Genomic DNA, 17,517 nt, shown 5'->3' with positions numbered 1-17,517 from the left:
TAACTATCTACGAAGTTAAAATATATTAATATATATAAATATTAGTTAAGATAGAAGATATAAGCTAGTAAAATATAGATAGAATAGATTATAATTACTAATATAAAAGTAGATAGCTTTACGAAAGTACTAATAATATAGAATTATAAGCGATTCGTCTATATATATCTTCGTCTAGTCGATATATAGACTATACTCGACGGTAAAGTAACGAATATAGTCTAAAGAGGGTATATTATATATAGTCGGCTTCGATACCCTACTACTAAGGAATACTTATATTAGCTATACTTTCTAAATCTCGCTACTAACCCTAAATAACGCTCGATAACGACGTTAACGACGAGATTTAATACTCTCTAGAATAATCTATAGATCGTACGAGATACGGTGTTCTCTCCGATTTCTATAGTATATATAGGAGTACTCTGTATACTGTAAAGTGGATAGAGCGAGAGCAAATACAACATTTTTTTAGCGCACCTGCCAACACTAGGTTACTTACCTAGTAACTTTTACGCAGGGATAGTAAAGGGGTATACGTATAATACTCTCGAGTAGAACACTTGATAATAGAACTTTATACGCGATTATGTACATTACTATACTACATGTGTTGTTAGGAGGAAGCGGGCTTTCAGCATTTCGCCTCTCCTGAGGAAGCACGTTCCAGCCAGCGAAAGTCGCCACCAATCAATGACCAGTAGACTACAACATCGTACCTACAGTGGTAGGAAGCCCGAGACAAAGTATTGCCGCAGATATCTGCGCATAGCCACAACTAAATGAATCAATAACTCTCCTCCATCTTCCCTCGGAGTGGGAGGAAAGATCGCGAAAATGGTTTCGATGATCTGGAAAAGGACGTTGCTGCGGCTTCTGGGCCTACTCCGGCCTCGACGGACATGGAAATATTTCATCTGCTCCGGCATGATGCTCTACGTGGTCTCCTGTCTGCTATTTGCCTCACGGCCGCTATTCTCATCCAGACTGCCGGCATACACGGGGCCGTACTCTGTTGGGACAATTGACCTGGAGATTCCGACGGAGCGTCGCACGATTATTCACGGCGCGCGGTTCAAGGACAGCGATGATCCAGCTTTTCTGTTGGAGACGGTCCTGTTCACTCTCTACTATCCGACAGCGAAAGGGTCCGTTTCAAACAAGCCGCATCACTTATGGATTCCTCGTCCGCTAGGTATTGTGGCGGCGGGATACGCTCGGTTCGCACACTTTAGCAACGTTGTCAGCAATGCGGTCCTCACCTTCGGCCTGTGGTTCTTGGTCGGCGGCACCAAGATCCCAGCGCTAGTCGACGTGCCATTGCATGAGGACACTACTGTGGTGCTACAATCCCCCGAGCCGCTCAATGTCCCCGTGGACACAGAGGATGGGTATCCAGTCATGTTGTTCTCGCACGGCATGGCGAGTTCACGGACCCAGTATACGCAGTATTGTGGCGAAATGGCCAGCCGTGGCATCGTCGTCGCGGCCATTGAACATCGCGACGGTAGTGGACCTGGCACAGTGATTATGGCGCCGGACAGCAAGCACAGGACATTATTGCATTTCTCGCACAGCGATCTACGAGGCGACAGCGATCTGGACCTCGAAACGTTCAAACAGGCACAACTTGATTTTCGACAGGCAGAAGTCGAAGAGATTGTTCGCGTGCTAACCCATATCAACGACGGCCATGGCCAGAGGGTCTTTTCGGCCAACGCGCGCGGCGAAGGCGAGCACTTGCATCAATGGAAGGGCCGTCTTGCATTGAACAATGCGACGATAATGGCAGGCCATTCATTTGGGGCGACGCTGGCCCTCCAAACATTGAGGGACGGACCGTCATCTGGGCTGCCATTCAAGGCTGCCGTGGTATTGGATCCGGGAAAGCAGAGCGGACCTCTAAACCACGACGTTAACGTGTCGACACTGATCATCCATTCCAATTCGTGGTCACGGCAACGTTCCATCTTTTTTGGCCGCGCACACTTTGACGTGGTCAAAGATGTGGTTCAGGGGATCATAAGCAGAGGCAAAGCCGCCTGGTTTTTGACTTCGCTGGGCACCTCTCACCCTTCGGTCACTGATGCCCCTTTGCTCGAGCCCTGGCTGCTCGGCTGGACAACGGGCTCGACCATCGATGCCCACGAAGGTGTGCGCCAGTATGTCAAAGTCTCGGACGAGTTTCTGCGCTACCAGGCCACAGGGCAACCGACGGGCTTGTTATCCGAATGTGTGACTCATCCCGAATATAACGTCGTCGATAAGAATAACACCGTCGTCGACGATCCTCGCTGGTCAGAAACCTTCTCCAAGTACTGGCAGATCCATGTCGCTCCGTGTAGCGCAACATCCGAGGATGAGGATGAGGGACCTTGAACCTTGGTGCAGACACATCCGAGATGCAGCAATGGGTTCTGCAGCAACTTCGTGAGGGCCTGTTGAATTCCAAGCGCAAATCCTGCAACACCCGCAGAAAGGTGGCCGGATTACACTGGGACGAGCCGCGTCAGTGAGTATTTCGAGTGCTCTGCCAGAGCCGTGGCCGGGTGCCGAAAATGCTTTGCTACGACGCAATAGGGTTCGATAAAGTCCGCAAAAGAACCAATCGAACTCTGAACAGTTTTCGTCTCCAGGCATCGACAACCAGAGCGGTGAAGGGACGACTTTAACCCCAACCATTCCATGCCACGGTGCCGAGCATCACAAGCACCATCCATCGTCCGGATCCGGATTGCCCACCATGAATACTACTGCATGGCCGGCTCCAGCCAAGCTACTCACAGCCTCGCCCGCAACTGGTACTCCTCCAGGAGCATGCCATACTGGTACACCAGTCACTACTGAGCGGCGATTAGGTCCGCATCACTGCGTCCTACGATACAGAAGTGAATGGCTAGGACAGAGGCAGAACCAGCTTTTATGCGTCCAGCAAGTGAGCAATGGTCCAACCTTGGAAAAAAAATGGCCCTCTATGAATCCGCGTCCAACAAGTCACACACGAGCTTGGTGGTAGAGCTTGGATGCAAAGGTATTGCCGGAGACGACAAGGCTGACACCGGTCTTGCTGCTTACATACCTAGGCCAGGATATTGGGTACAAGGCCCCGAAGGACGAAGGACAGTAATGCAATTAGAGAATCGGAGAATAGGAGTCGAAGAGGAAGAGGAAAAGGTAAAGGAAGGAAGTCGTACGAATGGCTACCATGTCCCGGGACAAATATGCAGTATCGCCAACATCGTCGATCTGCGATCAGGTCCCGCAATCGATAATGCCCAGCAGAGGAGGAATACAGAGATCATATAGCGAGAGAAAGGAATATTGCATTTGTTGACATACTCCGAGTCTACAACTTGATACTCTTGACGACATTAGTTTTGATGCCGGTGGCTTCGCCGCCGTATCCACCTCGGCCCTCGCCACCCTTGTAGACGGGACGGATGGAAGCCAACTTCTTCATCTTCTCGTCAAACTTCTTCCTCTTCTTGACTCGAGGGTTCCGGACTTCCTTCTTCCTTCTGGGGGCGAGACCCTTATTCTTCTCGATGGCGTATGTGATCTTGCGCTTGCCGTCGGGCCCAATCTGCTCTTCTTCGTACACCTGTGCGCCCGCTCCTTGTCTGGCCGCCTCGGCGTAGGCTTCCGCCCTGGCTCGCTTCTCGGCTTTCTTCTGCTCCTTGTTGGCCACGAGCATGTCATAGTACTGACTTGCTTCGTCGTTCAACTGTGCACCCTTGCCGGCGTCATCATCGCCGGAGTCGTTGCCATCCAAGGCTTCTTGGCCCCGCGCAGCTGACTTTCCTCGTTGTTCGGCTTCGCGCATAAGTCGTTCCTGTTTGTCTCGTAGACGCTCTTTGTACGGGACATCGTCGTCGCCTCCGGCGTGGCGTGACGCGGCACCGCGTTTGTTGGCCTTCTGGGCGATCTGAGACGTGTAGAACCGCAAACTCTTTTTCCGCCGGGCCTTTTCGGCGGCCTCTTCTTGCGTCAGGGGTCCTTCGTCGCCAAAATCGGACTCGTCGTCGGCAGCATTGGCGGACTGCTGCAGTGATGTCTCGAGAAGTTCTTGGAGATCGTTGCGCTTCGGCTTTCGCGACTTCTTCTTCTTGGTGGCTTGCTTGACCTCGGCCTCTGGCGGGAAGAATTCGGACATGGATGGTATAGGGGAAGGCGAGCGCGAAATCGACATCCGCTCCTTTTTCGATTTCGACTTCGTCTTCTCCTTTTTGGCTTTTTTCTGCTTCTGTGAGACACCGACTGCTGGCTCCTGCTTCTTCTCGTCCGCAGGTTGGAGGGAGTGATCTTCTGGCACGGTCTGTACATCAATCGGACGGAGCGCTTCGGCCTTAAGCCAAAGGTCCCGGCAGCGAACCAGATTGTTCATAATGGGGTGTTCGCGCAGTTCCGCAGGCGGCAGAGCCATGCCGGATTTGGTGGATGTCAGCAGGGCCAGGTACATGGCGACTGCGCCTAGATATGCAGATAGCGCACGGAACTTGGTCCAGGATACAGATTGACGATCTGCCTCTGACTGTGCCGCCTCCTTCTTCAGGGTCTGATATGTGTCCTGTAAACGTAGAAAATCCTTTGACAATGGCTCAAACTCGGGGTACCGGGTCCTGAGCATGTCCAGACGCTCCTCGACCGTTGCTGTTTCAGGCACTTGGAGGTCCGGAAGTTTTTCGACGGCCGCGACACGCTTCGCTGGTGCTTGTTTGCTCTCGTCGATCCATGCACTCTCATCAAAGCCAAAGTCTGCCTCTGTCATGCTCTTCAGCTGTTTCTGCTGTAACCGCCGCGCCTCTGCTTCTTCCTCAAGGGCATCGGCTTCGGTCTCAATCACATCGGCATTGTAATAGTCGGCCTTGGACGTGCCCCAGTTAATGTCGTCTTCATCCTCTTCATCTTCCTCGCCAGCCTCTTTCCGACGAGTTTTGCGGCCGGTGAGTTCGTACTCTAGGTCATCGTCAAACTGGTCGTCTTCTTCGCCAGCGCCCTCATCCTCATCCTCATCTTCGCTCTCGGGCTCGGACCCTACGTCCTGATACACTTCTTCATCGGACGGCTGTAAATCTTTCTCCTGCTCTTCCATCCTCCTCCGACGTTTCGCCGCTGGTCCTTCGTCTAGCAGGATTTTGTCGCGGCCGGCGAAAAACTCGTCCTCCGAGTCGTCAAAAGTCTCTGTTGCATCAAACGTATAATCGGCTTTGGAATCACCGCCAGTGGGCGGCGCCCGGGCTTTCCCAGCCTTTCTCTTCTTCGCCATTCTGGAATGAACACGGGAACTTCTCCAACGGTCCTGAACCTGCACAGCGGTTAATGTAGTGGCAGGCGATCGGGGCGGACCCTGGGGCGTTAGACACTTCAAGTTGGAGTTTGAGATCTCGAAACTTTTTTTTGGGTCCGGGCTTGGCGGGCATGACGCAGGGTCAGTCTATCAGCACTAATGGCCCATCTAGGGGCTTATAGGTGGGCTTATAGGCACCACCGGCACCATTGGGCTTCCTCTCCGTGCAAATGAAGTGCCCCGGTTCATCTGCTAGCATCTCCTAGGCACATTTTGTTGACTTGTCCTGAAACTCAGTCGTACTATAAGTGCGCAGGCGGATGTGTAGGTGCTTCGACAACATTACTGACAAAGATAGCTCTTTCACAGGGACTTGTGATACTCCTGCAAGTGGTGCTATCGGCGTACCTCGACGAGCATGACTCTATCCACAGCCACAATCGTGGTCACCTCCGCCGCAATCGCCGTCGCCAGTTATATCATCTACAAAATGTTCTTCGATAGCAAAGACCGCTTCCCCATTTCCGGACTGACGGCCATCATCACCGGCGGCTCTCAGGGCCTAGGTCTTTCAGTCGCCCAACAGCTCGCGGCTGAAGGAGCCAACGTGGTGATTGTGGCGCAGGACAAGGGCAAGCTTGAGCGGGCGATCACTGCGATCAAAGCACAGGCAACTCGACCTGAGCAGCAAAAGTTCCTTGCTCTTTCGTTTGACTTGCGATCGCCAGACTCTGCGCCCGAGATTCTGAGGCAGGTGACGGACTGGAACGAGGGAAACCCACCAGATTTGGTGTTCTGCTGCGCGGGAAATTGTCAACCGGGCTTTTTTGCCGACGTGAGTATCGAGACGCTACGGGGTCAAATGGACACGATATACTGGTCGGCAGCGTACATGGCACATGCGACGTTGAATCTGTGGAAGAGACCGTCTACTGGGGCCCGTCATCGTTCAGTTCCGCCGCCAACTCGTCATATCGTCTTCACTTCCAGCACGCTCGCCTTCTTCCCTGTCGCGGGATATTCTCCGTACTCGCCGGCCAAGGCGGCGATGAGGGCCATGGTTGACTCGTTGAATGAAGAGGTGGCTGTCTACAACGGCGCGAGACAGGGTTCAGGCGAAGCACCAGATGCAGATATCGCAGTCCACATCCTGTTCCCAATGGGAATCATATCGCCTGGCCTGGAAAACGAAAACAAAATCAAGCCAGAACTGACGCTCATGCTGGAAAAGGACGATAAGCCGCAACACCCGGACGAGGTGGCGAGGATCCTGCTCAGGCGCTTGAAGGCGGGCGATTACATGATTACTACAATGGCATTGGGCCATCTGATGCGCGGTTGCGGCATGGGTGCCAGCGTGCGGAAGAACGTCATGGACGTCTTCTGGAACTTTATCGGTTCTGTGGTCATTATCTTTGTCGCTCCCGATTTCATTGCCAAATGCAAGCGCTGGGGCAGGGAAAGAGGCATGAATGCTACCGGGCCAGTCAGCTAAAATCTCCATATATCTTCGGGGTTTCAAAATGTGATCCATCCATGATATCAGGGCTGTTAGCTCAACTCGCGTCGAAATCAGCCATCTATCTCTTCAAATGGCGCTCCAAGCATGGCATCCAGAGCTACCAGCAGATCCTCCTTCATCATTTCCTGGCCAAAGTCCTGGTCCTTGAACGTTCTCGCCACCATTTCTGCAGACCGGAGCTCTTCCAACTCTGCCTCTCCCAATGCAGAACATATGGCTACCATGTCCTCACCGTTGCGGGAGAGTCTGGCCAGCTCGTTGGCTCGTTCGACCACTTCCCTCGGCACGCCATTCTGAGCAGCGCATTGGACACCATACGAGGTATCACTCCTGCCGGGTCGGAGATTGTAAAGATGTGTAACTTCAGTGCTGCTGTGGCCCTCATGGCGGCCCTTTCGTTCATCCACTCGCACTTCCATGTGCGCAAAAGCGATGTTTGTCGCCGTGTCGAACAGGCCAAGCTCGAAAATCTCGTGGAAATGAGTGGCCACCAGAGCTTTGGGGGTTTCAGGTCCGAGGGATGACAGGTGTTGAAGGACGCCGGCGGCGAGCCCTGCCCCGTCACATGAGTCGGTGCCTTTGCCAAACTCGTCAATCACGATCAAACTTGTCCTTGTGCACGAATTGAGCGCCATGGCGATTTGCTGCATGTCGATCATGAACGCCGAGCCGATACTAGACACGGATTCCCGAGAAGTGATGCGTGTATAAATCTTGTCGGTGATGCCAATGGTGGCTGCATCGGCCGGTACATACGATCCCACCTGGGCCATATAAACCGCCAGAGCGACCTGTTTCTGATACACGGATTTTCCTGAATAGTTCGGCCCCGTCAGTATCAACAGGCTCGGGCCATCAGTCGTAGTGTTGTGATTTCTGCCACCGCCACCACCGTCACCACGGCCGCCAACCAAGAAAGTGTCGTTGGGAACGAAAGAAGGGACTGTCAGTTCCTGTAACAAGTGCCGACCACCCTTGATTTCAATGACATTGTCTTCTGTCATGCGCGGTCTAGTCATCTTGTACTGACGTGCCGTATGCGCAAACGCCAGGTTGCAATCGAGTTCACCGCAGATGTCGGACGCCGTGACCAGCAATTTCGCCTCCTCGAGCACCTTTTGAGCAAGGTCATAGGCAATCTCGATTTCGAGATCGCAGATGTTGGCGTACAAGTCACCCAAGTCCTCATCCAGTTCATTCATGGCGGCGTTTTTGAAGTAGACCATCTTTTCCGTGTTGAAAGTCCGCTGCCACCCGAGTTGACGGCCATCGTAGACGGGCTGTCCGGTCGCCGCGTCCAGTAGCACCCCGACATGAAATCCCATGTGAGGCAGGTATGTGACCTCCAAGTCGACAATGACTCCGGCCGGCAAGGAGCGGGAGATCTCGACGGCCTTTGTGGTCAGCATGTCTTCCATGTCATCGTAGATGATCTTGATCCCGTCCAGCTGTTCGTTGACACCGGGCTTGATGACGGTGCGCTGCTGGTCGGTCGATGCATCTAGGTCGACGATCTCATATATCATCCGCCCGAGCCGTTGCAGGCTGTGTCGGTCCAGGACGTCTGAGGCGACTACAAAGAGCGGGAGTCGATCGGCTCCCAATACTTCCTGCAAGGTATCTGCAATCTCGATTGTGTGGTAGCAGAAGTCGAGCAGCGATGCCCAGACTCCGCTTTTGAAGGCATTGTACTTTTGCTTGCCGCTGTCAATGCCTTTCTGCAGGAGAGTCGTTGTGGTCCGCATGTTCTTGATCTTGCTGAGGTTCTTGGTGAGTTTGCGGCACGCCCCATCGTTGTCCGGGCGGACGAAAACCGACACTATGTCGAGGCGCTTGATGATATGCTCCATGTCGAGAGATGGTCTGAGAAAGGCTTGTCGGAGAAGGACCTTTCCCTGCGGTGTTTTGGCATTCTTTTGGAAGAGCCCATGAATTGACAGTGGCTCTTTTGCCACGGATGAACGTGGACATTGCTTGTGAGCGGCTGGGCTGCTCTCCGGCTGGACAATCTGTAGCGACATCAAAGTGTCCGTGTTGACCAGCCTGTGTGTGTAAGCCGTAAACGTCACATCTTTCAGATTGAATCCCTACATTATATCTCTAAGATGAAACATCTCAAGCCTGCGTACTCGCCAAGGCAAGTTGGTGTCAAAGCCATCATCTTGATATTGCGTGGACCTCCTTCGCTGGAGGTAGCCGATGACGGCGCCCATGCACCCAATGCTGAGTCTGTTGTGCAGATCGAGCCAGGAAGAGACCTGTATCAGCTTGCCCCGACGTCTGGTCAAGCCTAGCTCTTCAGGCTGTAATCCTTCTTCCAGGGTGGCCGCTTCGCCTGGTACGAAGAATTCGGAAGCATGATCATGGCTGGCGAAGGGAAGAAGGTTAATGAGCTTGTTTAACGCACTTTCGTAGCTGAAGTCGTGCGAAGGTCGTATTTCAATTTCGTAAGGGAGAGGGTGGTTGTCCTCATCTAGAACTTGATGAGGACCATTAGGCACTCAACGGGGCCTCATAGTCACACTTACCACTGTCGATCAGAGACACCTGTCGTCGAACCCCTGTGTCCTTGGTTTCCGATGCAGCATCAGATTGAGGCGACAGTATGACCGTAGTGGGCTGGACATCAAGTTTTACTGGGTGTGTGAGTAGGTAGCTTCTTGACGGAGCAGTCCTCACTTCTTTCGATCATGTCGACGCCTCCACCATCAAATTCTTCCATACACAAAAGTCTTTCCTCGGCCGCAATATAGTATGCACAACCAACCCTTCCTTTTTCTTTGAGATTGATAGCCACAATGACCTTGTCCAGAAAATCGTCATCGTGCGACGATTGTACCTCATGATTGTTCGTGCCATTGAAGGAATGTGTCTCCGATCGGGCTGGCGTTGGTCGATGACGGGAGATTGCTTCTGATGGAGGCACGGACGAATTCGACTGGGCTCGATGCGCTCGATACTTTTGCCGGTTCGAGCGGCCTCGACCTGTCTCACGAAAAGGAGGATCTCTACCTCCCTCGGGCCTGCGAGAGGCATGGCGTCTCTGCCTGGAGGTAGAGGAAGACAGCATCTCTCATGTAGTTAGTGCAGTGGGGTGCATGCAATGCCCTGAAGGTCAGACGAGATGTCGGAATGAATGAGGGTTATTGCCCTGCAGTGCGTAATAGTAGCTGGGGATGTAAGAAGAAATTGGAACGTCTTGCGGATTATAGCACGTGGCAGCCCAACTCACACTGGCAGAAGCAAACGCCACCAGGAACAACAAATGGAACAGAAATAGCAGCTTCGAAGGATTGTATCACTGATACATGTTCCACACATCTCGCATGTAGCATGACTTCTTTTCTATCAGGCATTTCCTCATAACACAACGTTCGTTCATTCAACTCTGTATCTCAGTGTCACGCCAACCCCCAACGATACGTCCACCTTCCGAGCGCTTGACCCTGCACCACATCCCGACTTCTTTATCGGTGATGAACTGCCACAACACCAGAGGCCAGCTTTTGTGGCAAGGCAAAGGATCATAGAATTCTCGAGCTATCTCGTAGACCTTGGGCAACCTGGTCCACGGGATGGCAGGGAAATCGTGATGTTCGTTATGATAACCGACATTGTAGGTCAGGATATTCAGTGGACCATAGTATGAGAAGGTCTCCGGTATCGGGACATCCTTAGGCACCATCCCGTCTCGCATGGTCGACTTGGCGAAGACATAGTGCTCCGAGATAAAGTGTGCCGCGCAAGGATGGAGGGAGCCAGCTAGAAACGAGCTCATAAGGAGATAAACAAGAGCCTTTGGGCCCAAATACCGGACCAGGACGACATCAAAGACGATCTGCGCAGCGATATTGCAGTAATGGATCGGTCCAAAGGGTATTTTGTAAATCATCATGGGTCTGATGGCATAGAAGAGGAGCTGGAAGGTGCAGAAGAAGGCCTTCCCAAAGACCGAGTCGAGAAAGATAGCTTCCAATGCAGTGGGAAGATCGGTATCGACGCCATCTACCCCCAAGGATTTGTGATGGGTTAAATGGTACTGTCGGAATCCAGCAGAATACGGAACTCCAATGGGCAGGTTGGCAAAAATGGCCAGGAGCCTGTTGTATAGTGGCCGGCGGAAGGCAAGGTTGTGACTGATTTCGTGGATGGCCAGGAACAGATTCTGGTTTGCCGTGGCTCCGATGAAGTAAGCGGTGAGGAGGAATGGCCAGGAAAATACTGGTGAGTTTCTGAGAAGGCCGGCACAGATGATCTGGAGGATAACGACGGAAAGCACCAGGTACTTGGTGAGTGGTTCTGGACCACACAGTTGCAGGACTTCCTTGTGTGCTTTGATAATGGCCTGTCGCCGCGTCCGGTGCGGTTCTTCGGTATAGGTCCAAAAGAATTTGTCCTCGATGCTCTTCTGCCCCTGATCTGCCTTGTCTCCTATCCTCTTGTCCTGGTCCTCCTTTACAACCTGCCCGGATGTCGGCCGAAGCCGGCGGAAGGACTGCGTTTCGGTGGCCGTCGACATGTTGTGTTGCAGTCTGCCTGTACGTGCACACTAACGAACGTGGAGGGAACTGCAGCACAGATTGACAGCTCCCAGCATGGTCTCCTTGAAAAGAAAGATCAAGGAACCCAGATGACTGCTGTCAGGAGACGCAGCGTGAAGCAGCGACCGATTGACCCACGGTCGAGACTTTTTTTAAGTGGTTCAGTTTCGCGTCGGCGGTGGCGTGTTGTCGTCTCCGAAATCGTCCACCGGGTTGGGATCCTTGCACGTGCACTACTTGGCCAACTTCAGTTGAACACCACGAATTCAAGATACACATGCTACCATTATTTAAGTTGATGCATTACCCATTTACATTACCAGCATACAGAACTCTTGACCGCGCCAGAACTATGTGTTTCGACTTTATTGTAGAGAGCTCGTTTGTCCCGTGACATTGTTTCAATTCAGGGGATCCTCTACCGCAAAGTTTAGGCCTCTCCTCTCACACGTATCACCAGGGCAATGGATAGTCCCTTTCATTCATCGTCAGCTCGTCCCCTCATCAATCATCTTAGCTCATTTCCCTATGTTTTGCCTCAAAGCCTTCGTGCTTGACAGAAGGGAAAGTGATAGACCTACTGCACAATCAAGCTGGCGCTGGGCACTAGCTTCAAGTCCTTGAGAGACTCGCCGAAGTATTCCTGGCCAAACACCTTTCTTGGGAAATTTTGTGTAAAACTTTCCACATCCCGTCCTGTTTCCTCTCCAACCGCTGCGGCGACCTCAAACAACGTCGTCTCGACCGGGAACGTCTTCAGGATGTTGCCAGCCGAGGTTTGTAGCCGTAACCGAGTTTCTTTGTATTCTGAGGTTGGCTTGGGCGCAGAGGGAGACGCGGTAGGTGTTGACTCGGCTGGAACGGGTAGTGCGGTGCCCGCCCTCGCAGCCTTTTCTCTTTCGGCCTTCAGTCGTCGTTCTTCCTTGTCGGCAGCTATTTTCGCCTGTATTCGCTTCTTCGCCTCAATCTCCTCCTGCCGCTCCCGCTTCTTCTTCTCTGCCTCCTTGAGTTGCTCCTTGATCCTTAGTTGCTCCTTCAGATCCTCCGTTTCTTTGGTTTTTTTGCGATTGATCTGTTCATTGCGTTTCTGGTCAATCTTATCTTGTTCGGCTTGCACGGCCCGCTTAGCGGCCAACTTCTCGCGTAGTTCTGCAAGTTTGGCCTTCTTTTCTTCCTCGGTCAAAGGAGCAACTTCTTCAGTCGACTCTGAGAAGTCTGTATGGCCTGATTTTGAAGCATGAAACTCGGCTTGCGCAGTGCCTCTGAACTTTTTACTACATTCATTGCAGACAAGGCTCTTTGCCTCCTCCGCTTCTTGGGCGGCTTTGGCTTGTGCGGTGGCTTCATCCTCGGCTTTGAGTTCTTCGATGGATTTTGATGAGTTCGCGTCCAGCCAATCTATCGCATCGGCCACTGTTCCAAGGTCAGTAATGAAACAGGAAGGGAAGCGAACTCAGGAAGCTTACGGCCACCGGACTTCTTTAGTGCCATTTGACTTCTCTCCTTGTCGAACCCCATCATCACCAACTGGTCAAGATCTGAAGTCGCCATCTTTGCACTCTCTTCTATGATTTATCTTGTCTTCAACAATAGATGACCCGTAGCGTAAAGGAGAAGAATGGGCGGCGGAAGTGGAGGAAAGCGGCTGTATAATAACCTAGGAAATGTATCGTCAATGTTCTCAAACGGCCGCGATTGCTGCTTCGTAGTGACGAAAAATGGAAGAAAGGACAGTGGCAAACGACCAGAAGTCTTCAGCGATCACGTAGCGGTCTAGTAGACGACAGATTGTGAACACGTTCCACTGCCTCTATGGTGTATACGGCGCAGGCTGCTCGCCGCCGCCGCTTCTCCAACTTGAAGTCCCGCGTCATAATGCCAAGGCGAGCACGGGTGCTTCTATGCAGTGCCCGGCACCGGCAGGCACCCGGCAGGCGCGAGGTAGTAGTAGCCCGAGGGGCTAAGGAGGCCCCCTCGGCCTTTAGGGACCCCAGCGAAAGGTACCGTTAGGGAGGCAGGTTCTACCATTGCGCCAGGCAGTATTGTGAGGTTCTCCCGCTTACTTCCAGCTACCACTCGTGGTCAAGTGCTATCGACTACTGGCCGAGGTACTAGGCGACCATATTGAGATCATCCAGGTGTAGAATGGTTTATCCGTGGTCGTGCCTCCTGAGCCCGATCCGCCTCAATCTTGCAAGAAGTACAGCCAGAATCTCGAAGATAACATCGCGCGCATAAAGTGTTCAGGTCAGAGAAATACATGAGGTAGGCTTAGTTTGATTCTAGGTACAATGCACAGGGAGGCCAGAAGTTTCCTACTGCTCCTGAAGGACGTCTCAAGGCATCTCTCTGTGCGCTGCTGGCAGCTAAAGGGTTGCAGTCGAATATTGGCTGAATATCAAGTACAACACTGTACAGTATTATGGAGTGGCCGCTCACTGAGGTTGTTATTACCCCTGGCAGATCTCAGCCTCGGCGGGACCCAGACACCACTAGCACATCAACCCAGTCTTCATCCCTCTCGACCTTGTTGACGTCGGGGCATATGGAAAGTGCCGAACCTCAGTATAATGTCTCTACTGGCAAATAATGGTCGTCTATGCAACTCATGCACTGCCAGGCTCCAATACTAATACCAGTATCTAACCATTGCAGTGCTCCGTTGACACCACTTGGTGCACTCATTTGCGACTCTTGACGTCAGCGTGATTCATCACACCGTTGTACCCCTTTCTCACCAGGCAGCATAGTACATCAGGAAAAAGGGCCAATTCCCACACAAGACAATGTTTTCGACAGTTGCAGTTGTAACCACTGGCCGGGTGCGGTTCATGTCTCAATGGCCGGATATTCGATACCCAAGTTGTCGGTCGAACAGAGTTACAAAATGAACTCCAAGTTCACTAATGGAGACGGCAAGCAAAAGATCACCACTTCAATCCCAACAGTGCCCATTACTGTCGAGAGGAGGCCCTTTGTCCCGTCAGAAGACAGCCAAAAGCTTCTTGATCCTGGTTGGTCGTTTCCATCACCGATCACATAGACAGGTCAATACTGAAGCCAGATTCAGGGACTGCTCGTGCCAACATTGCCCCATCGGTGGAACAGCCTAATGGTACATTGGAAGACGAATGGGCAGCTCGCCACCAGCACCAGAGTGTAAGCTGAAGCCCGCTTGCAGAATCACGCATCTACGTGCGCAACTCTGACATACGGCGTCGACAAGGTCTTGCAACAACACTGTGATTTCTTCGACACAGACCGAGACGGCATACTCTGGCCCATTGATACCTACAACGGTTTCCGCAAGCTCGGCTTCGGAATTTTCCTGTCCCTGGTTGCCCTGTTCATAATTCACCTGAACTTCTCCTATGTCACACAGCCTTCGTGGTTGCCGGATCCATTTTATCGAATCTACCTGGTCAACGTCCACAAGACCAAGCATGGCAGTGATAGCGGCACGTTCGACCACGAAGGCCGGTTCATCCCCCAGCGGTTCGAAGACATCTTCACCAAGTACGCCGATGGAAAGGACAGTCTGAATTTTTGGGACATGGTAAGACAAATCAACGGTCAAAGGCTTGTCTCGGATCCGATAGGTTGGGGCGGTGCCATCTTCGAGTGTAGGTCCATCACTGGATCAAATCATGCCCTTGTTTTGTCCTATTACAGAAAGTCCAACTGACAGGTTCATTGACCAGGGTCTGTCACATACATCATGCTGTGGCCTGAAGATGGTGAGATGCGGAAAGAGGACATTCGCCGGGTTTTTGACGGGAGTCTATTCTACACCATTGCAGCACGAAGGGCCAGAAACCAGCCTCCGTCCACTGGAGATCTGCATCGGGCGAAGAGGAATCAAGTGCTTGAGAGCAACGGCGCTGCCCGCTGATTTGATCCGGCCGGGCCGAAATAAGCTGAGAGAATTCAGCGATGCACCACGGGACAAAATACCACCTATCCCGTCTGGAATACGTAGCGAATAGAGGTCAGTCTCAGTAAAACAGCAAGCAGAACGCGCAAGTCGCCGCAGCCTGGCCTTGTTGACATGGAGGGTTTCAAATAGACCATAGTATTGCACACCCCACGCAATGGAGATGGCAGAGGCCTGATTCGGACTCTTCCCATGGATTGACGGGTAACACCACATGCTCCCACCTACAATGTTGTAGATCGCAGCGAGGACTACGGGTGGTCATTTTGCGTTTGGCGCAGCTCTGCCTGAGCAGTCAGCCAGTCACTAACATAAAGTGCCGTGCCACTAGGTAGTACTAACCTTGTAGAACTGCCAGTAGCAGGGCACTAGGTGGTAGTAGTACAGTACAACCTGTGCACTACGTCGATATCTACATAGTACCTTGATCTTCGCCTAGTAGTACTGCGCGCTTCTGTCGTAGCAACTCCAGTCTCCCTCTTTCTACCGTCATAGCCTGCAGTGCTGAACAATCGAACCAGCCACTTCCACCTCTCTACGCACTGTACCACAACACAATCGGATACAAGCAAACCTGATCAAGTCTCGTTTGTCTGTAGGCATATCTTTGCTGGTCTACCCTCTCCGGCGCTTCCAGCTTGAACTCTTCCCCCAAACATGTCCGTCGAACTCCATCCCGCTGAACTGGGCTTCAGACGTCAGTACTCCATGTTGCATCGGCACGAGACAGCAAGACTTACAATCCACAGGCCCCTTCAACCGTGAAGTCAGCGAGATCCTAAGGGTCACAAACGTCAACGATGCTCCTGTTGCTTTCAAAGTATGCCTCTCTTCTCGGAACCTTCTGCGCAGGCACTAACTGTTGGAATTAGGTCAAGACTACCGCGCCGAAGCAGTGAGTATCACGACTATATCTCAATCTTCAGGTTTGAGTCGCTAAGCTTCGATCAGATACTGCGTACGGCCAAACTCTGGCATCATCCCGCCCCATGAAAGCGTGGAGGTGCAAGGTACAAGAAAGCATTTGAGATGATCCCTTTCGGTCGCTGACACGTTCGCAGTTCTCCTACAGGCCATGAAAGAGGAACCGCCTCTTGATGCCAAATGTCGCGATAAATTCCTGGTTCAGTCCGTGCTCACCTCGCCCGACCAAGATCCAAATGTCACGACGCTGTGGCAGCAAGTTGAGAAGACGTCCAAGGGTAGCATACAAGAGAGGAAGATTCGCGTCAACTTCCTCCCCCCATTCGATGCGACTCCGAACGGCACCTCTTCGTCGCGCGAGGAACAACCGCCTGCATACTCGTCTCCGAGCCCACAGTTTGGCTCTCCCGCTCCCAACTCGTCCAGCGGTGCATCTGCCGCCGAATCTGCGAAGAACACGGCTTCGAATGTGGCGGAGGCAAGCGGCTTGACAAGCGCTGCAGCTACCGTTTCGAACGCCGTACCAACATCGACTGAGGAGTTGAAAGAACAATTGGCGGCAGCAAGAGCCCAGATTAAGCAGTTGAGCGGCCAACTACAGGACCCGCAGGTCCGACAAAGAAAGGTGCAGGAAGCGAATGAAAAGGTCCAGACCGTGGTCCAGCAAAGCCACGAGACCGGCGTGCCTCTCCAGATCGTGGCAGGCTTGTGTCTGCTCAGCTTTCTGATTGCATATCTATTCTTCTAGCCACTTCAAGTGGGGTTTGTACGAAGGTTGTGGGATACCGTTTGGATATCTTTAGTTCTCCGCGGTCGAGCAAGCGGGTCTGCGATGACAGGCCTGACGACTTGCCTGATGGCTGAAGTGCGGGTATGCTTACTGATTCCCTACGAAGTATCGCGGCGTCTTGCTCGAGGCCTGGGGGTCGAAGAAACGGTGCCTGGGCAGACTGGGAAAACAGCGGTGATGAGGAAGCTTGTGTTATCAATGACCATCCCAGTGTGAGGTTTTGCTGGAATTTTCGATTTACTTTTCGTGCCTTTTTTTGTAAGCGTAGAACTGGGCAGAGCAAATGTGATGGCTTCAGAAAGTTCCCTCGTAAGACGACCGCGGGTTTTAGCTGATCCCGTGCGTAGTTTTCAACAGCAGGTATCTGTCTAGCAAGACCAATGGCTTTTGTTGTATGAAGAGGTCCGGGTTTGGGGGTGCAGCAGCAGCTGATTAATATACACCATTGCATTTGAGACATTCAAGTTGTTCTGTCCGTGGTTAATGGTGCCTGTCCTTTCCTATTATCTTTTGATA

General features: G+C 52.3%; 8 protein-coding genes across 8 annotated transcripts; 4 read left to right on the top strand and 4 right to left on the bottom strand.

Annotated features, from left to right (window-relative positions):
- Window positions 1-601: 601 nt before the first annotated feature.
- On the top strand, window positions 602-4,542 carry HMPREF1120_02397 (1-alkyl-2-acetylglycerophosphocholine esterase). Its single transcript, XM_009156438.1, has one exon. The coding sequence runs from the start codon at window positions 841-843 to the stop codon at window positions 2,380-2,382; it is 1,542 nt and encodes a 513-aa protein (XP_009154686.1). The 5' UTR covers window positions 602-840; the 3' UTR covers window positions 2,383-4,542.
- HMPREF1120_02396 (uncharacterized protein) lies at window positions 3,350-5,269 on the bottom strand (the record flags this gene model as incomplete). The annotated part of the gene is made up of 1 exon (XM_009156437.1): window positions 3,350-5,269. One exon carries the CDS (start codon window positions 5,267-5,269, stop codon window positions 3,350-3,352), a length of 1,920 nt encoding a protein of 639 aa, XP_009154685.1.
- Window positions 5,270-5,503: 234 nt separating this feature from the next.
- Window positions 5,504-8,936, top strand: HMPREF1120_02395 (3-ketosphinganine reductase). Its single transcript, XM_009156436.1, has one exon. The coding sequence runs from the start codon at window positions 5,709-5,711 to the stop codon at window positions 6,783-6,785; it is 1,077 nt and encodes a 358-aa protein (XP_009154684.1). The 5' UTR covers window positions 5,504-5,708; the 3' UTR covers window positions 6,786-8,936.
- HMPREF1120_02394 (DNA mismatch repair protein MSH5) lies at window positions 6,863-9,882 on the bottom strand (the record flags this gene model as incomplete). Its single annotated transcript, XM_009156435.1, has 4 exons — window positions 6,863-8,855; window positions 8,904-9,285; window positions 9,341-9,448; window positions 9,492-9,882. The coding sequence occupies 4 exons, from the start codon at window positions 9,880-9,882 to the stop codon at window positions 6,863-6,865; spliced, it is 2,874 nt and encodes a 957-aa protein (XP_009154683.1).
- Window positions 9,883-10,194: 312 nt separating this feature from the next.
- HMPREF1120_02393 (sphingolipid delta-4 desaturase) lies at window positions 10,195-11,331 on the bottom strand (the record flags this gene model as incomplete). The annotated part of the gene is made up of 1 exon (XM_009156434.1): window positions 10,195-11,331. One exon carries the CDS (start codon window positions 11,329-11,331, stop codon window positions 10,195-10,197), a length of 1,137 nt encoding a protein of 378 aa, XP_009154682.1.
- A 599-nt stretch (window positions 11,332-11,930) lies between these two features.
- Window positions 11,931-12,904, bottom strand: HMPREF1120_02392 (uncharacterized protein; the record flags this gene model as incomplete). The annotated part of the gene is made up of 2 exons (XM_009156433.1): window positions 11,931-12,766; window positions 12,820-12,904. The coding sequence occupies 2 exons, from the start codon at window positions 12,902-12,904 to the stop codon at window positions 11,931-11,933; spliced, it is 921 nt and encodes a 306-aa protein (XP_009154681.1).
- Window positions 12,905-13,654: 750 nt separating this feature from the next.
- On the top strand, window positions 13,655-15,590 carry HMPREF1120_02391 (uncharacterized protein). The gene is made up of 4 exons (XM_009156432.1): window positions 13,655-14,367; window positions 14,424-14,512; window positions 14,580-14,976; window positions 15,055-15,590. The coding sequence occupies exons 1-4, from the start codon at window positions 14,193-14,195 to the stop codon at window positions 15,243-15,245; spliced, it is 852 nt and encodes a 283-aa protein (XP_009154680.1). The 5' UTR covers window positions 13,655-14,192; the 3' UTR covers window positions 15,246-15,590.
- A 62-nt stretch (window positions 15,591-15,652) lies between these two features.
- HMPREF1120_02390 (vesicle-associated membrane protein-associated protein A) lies at window positions 15,653-17,477 on the top strand. The gene is made up of 5 exons (XM_009156431.1): window positions 15,653-15,984; window positions 16,037-16,107; window positions 16,160-16,182; window positions 16,239-16,297; window positions 16,349-17,477. The coding sequence occupies exons 1-5, from the start codon at window positions 15,945-15,947 to the stop codon at window positions 16,957-16,959; spliced, it is 804 nt and encodes a 267-aa protein (XP_009154679.1). The 5' UTR covers window positions 15,653-15,944; the 3' UTR covers window positions 16,960-17,477.
- Window positions 17,478-17,517: the final 40 nt, after the last annotated feature.

This window comes from Exophiala dermatitidis (genome assembly GCF_000230625.1).
Source record: "Exophiala dermatitidis NIH/UT8656 unplaced genomic scaffold supercont1.2, whole genome shotgun sequence".
NCBI classification, from domain to species: domain Eukaryota; kingdom Fungi; phylum Ascomycota; class Eurotiomycetes; order Chaetothyriales; family Herpotrichiellaceae; genus Exophiala; species Exophiala dermatitidis.
Note: the sequence above shows the minus strand (reverse complement) of the source record. Positions and strands in the feature narration are given on the sequence as shown.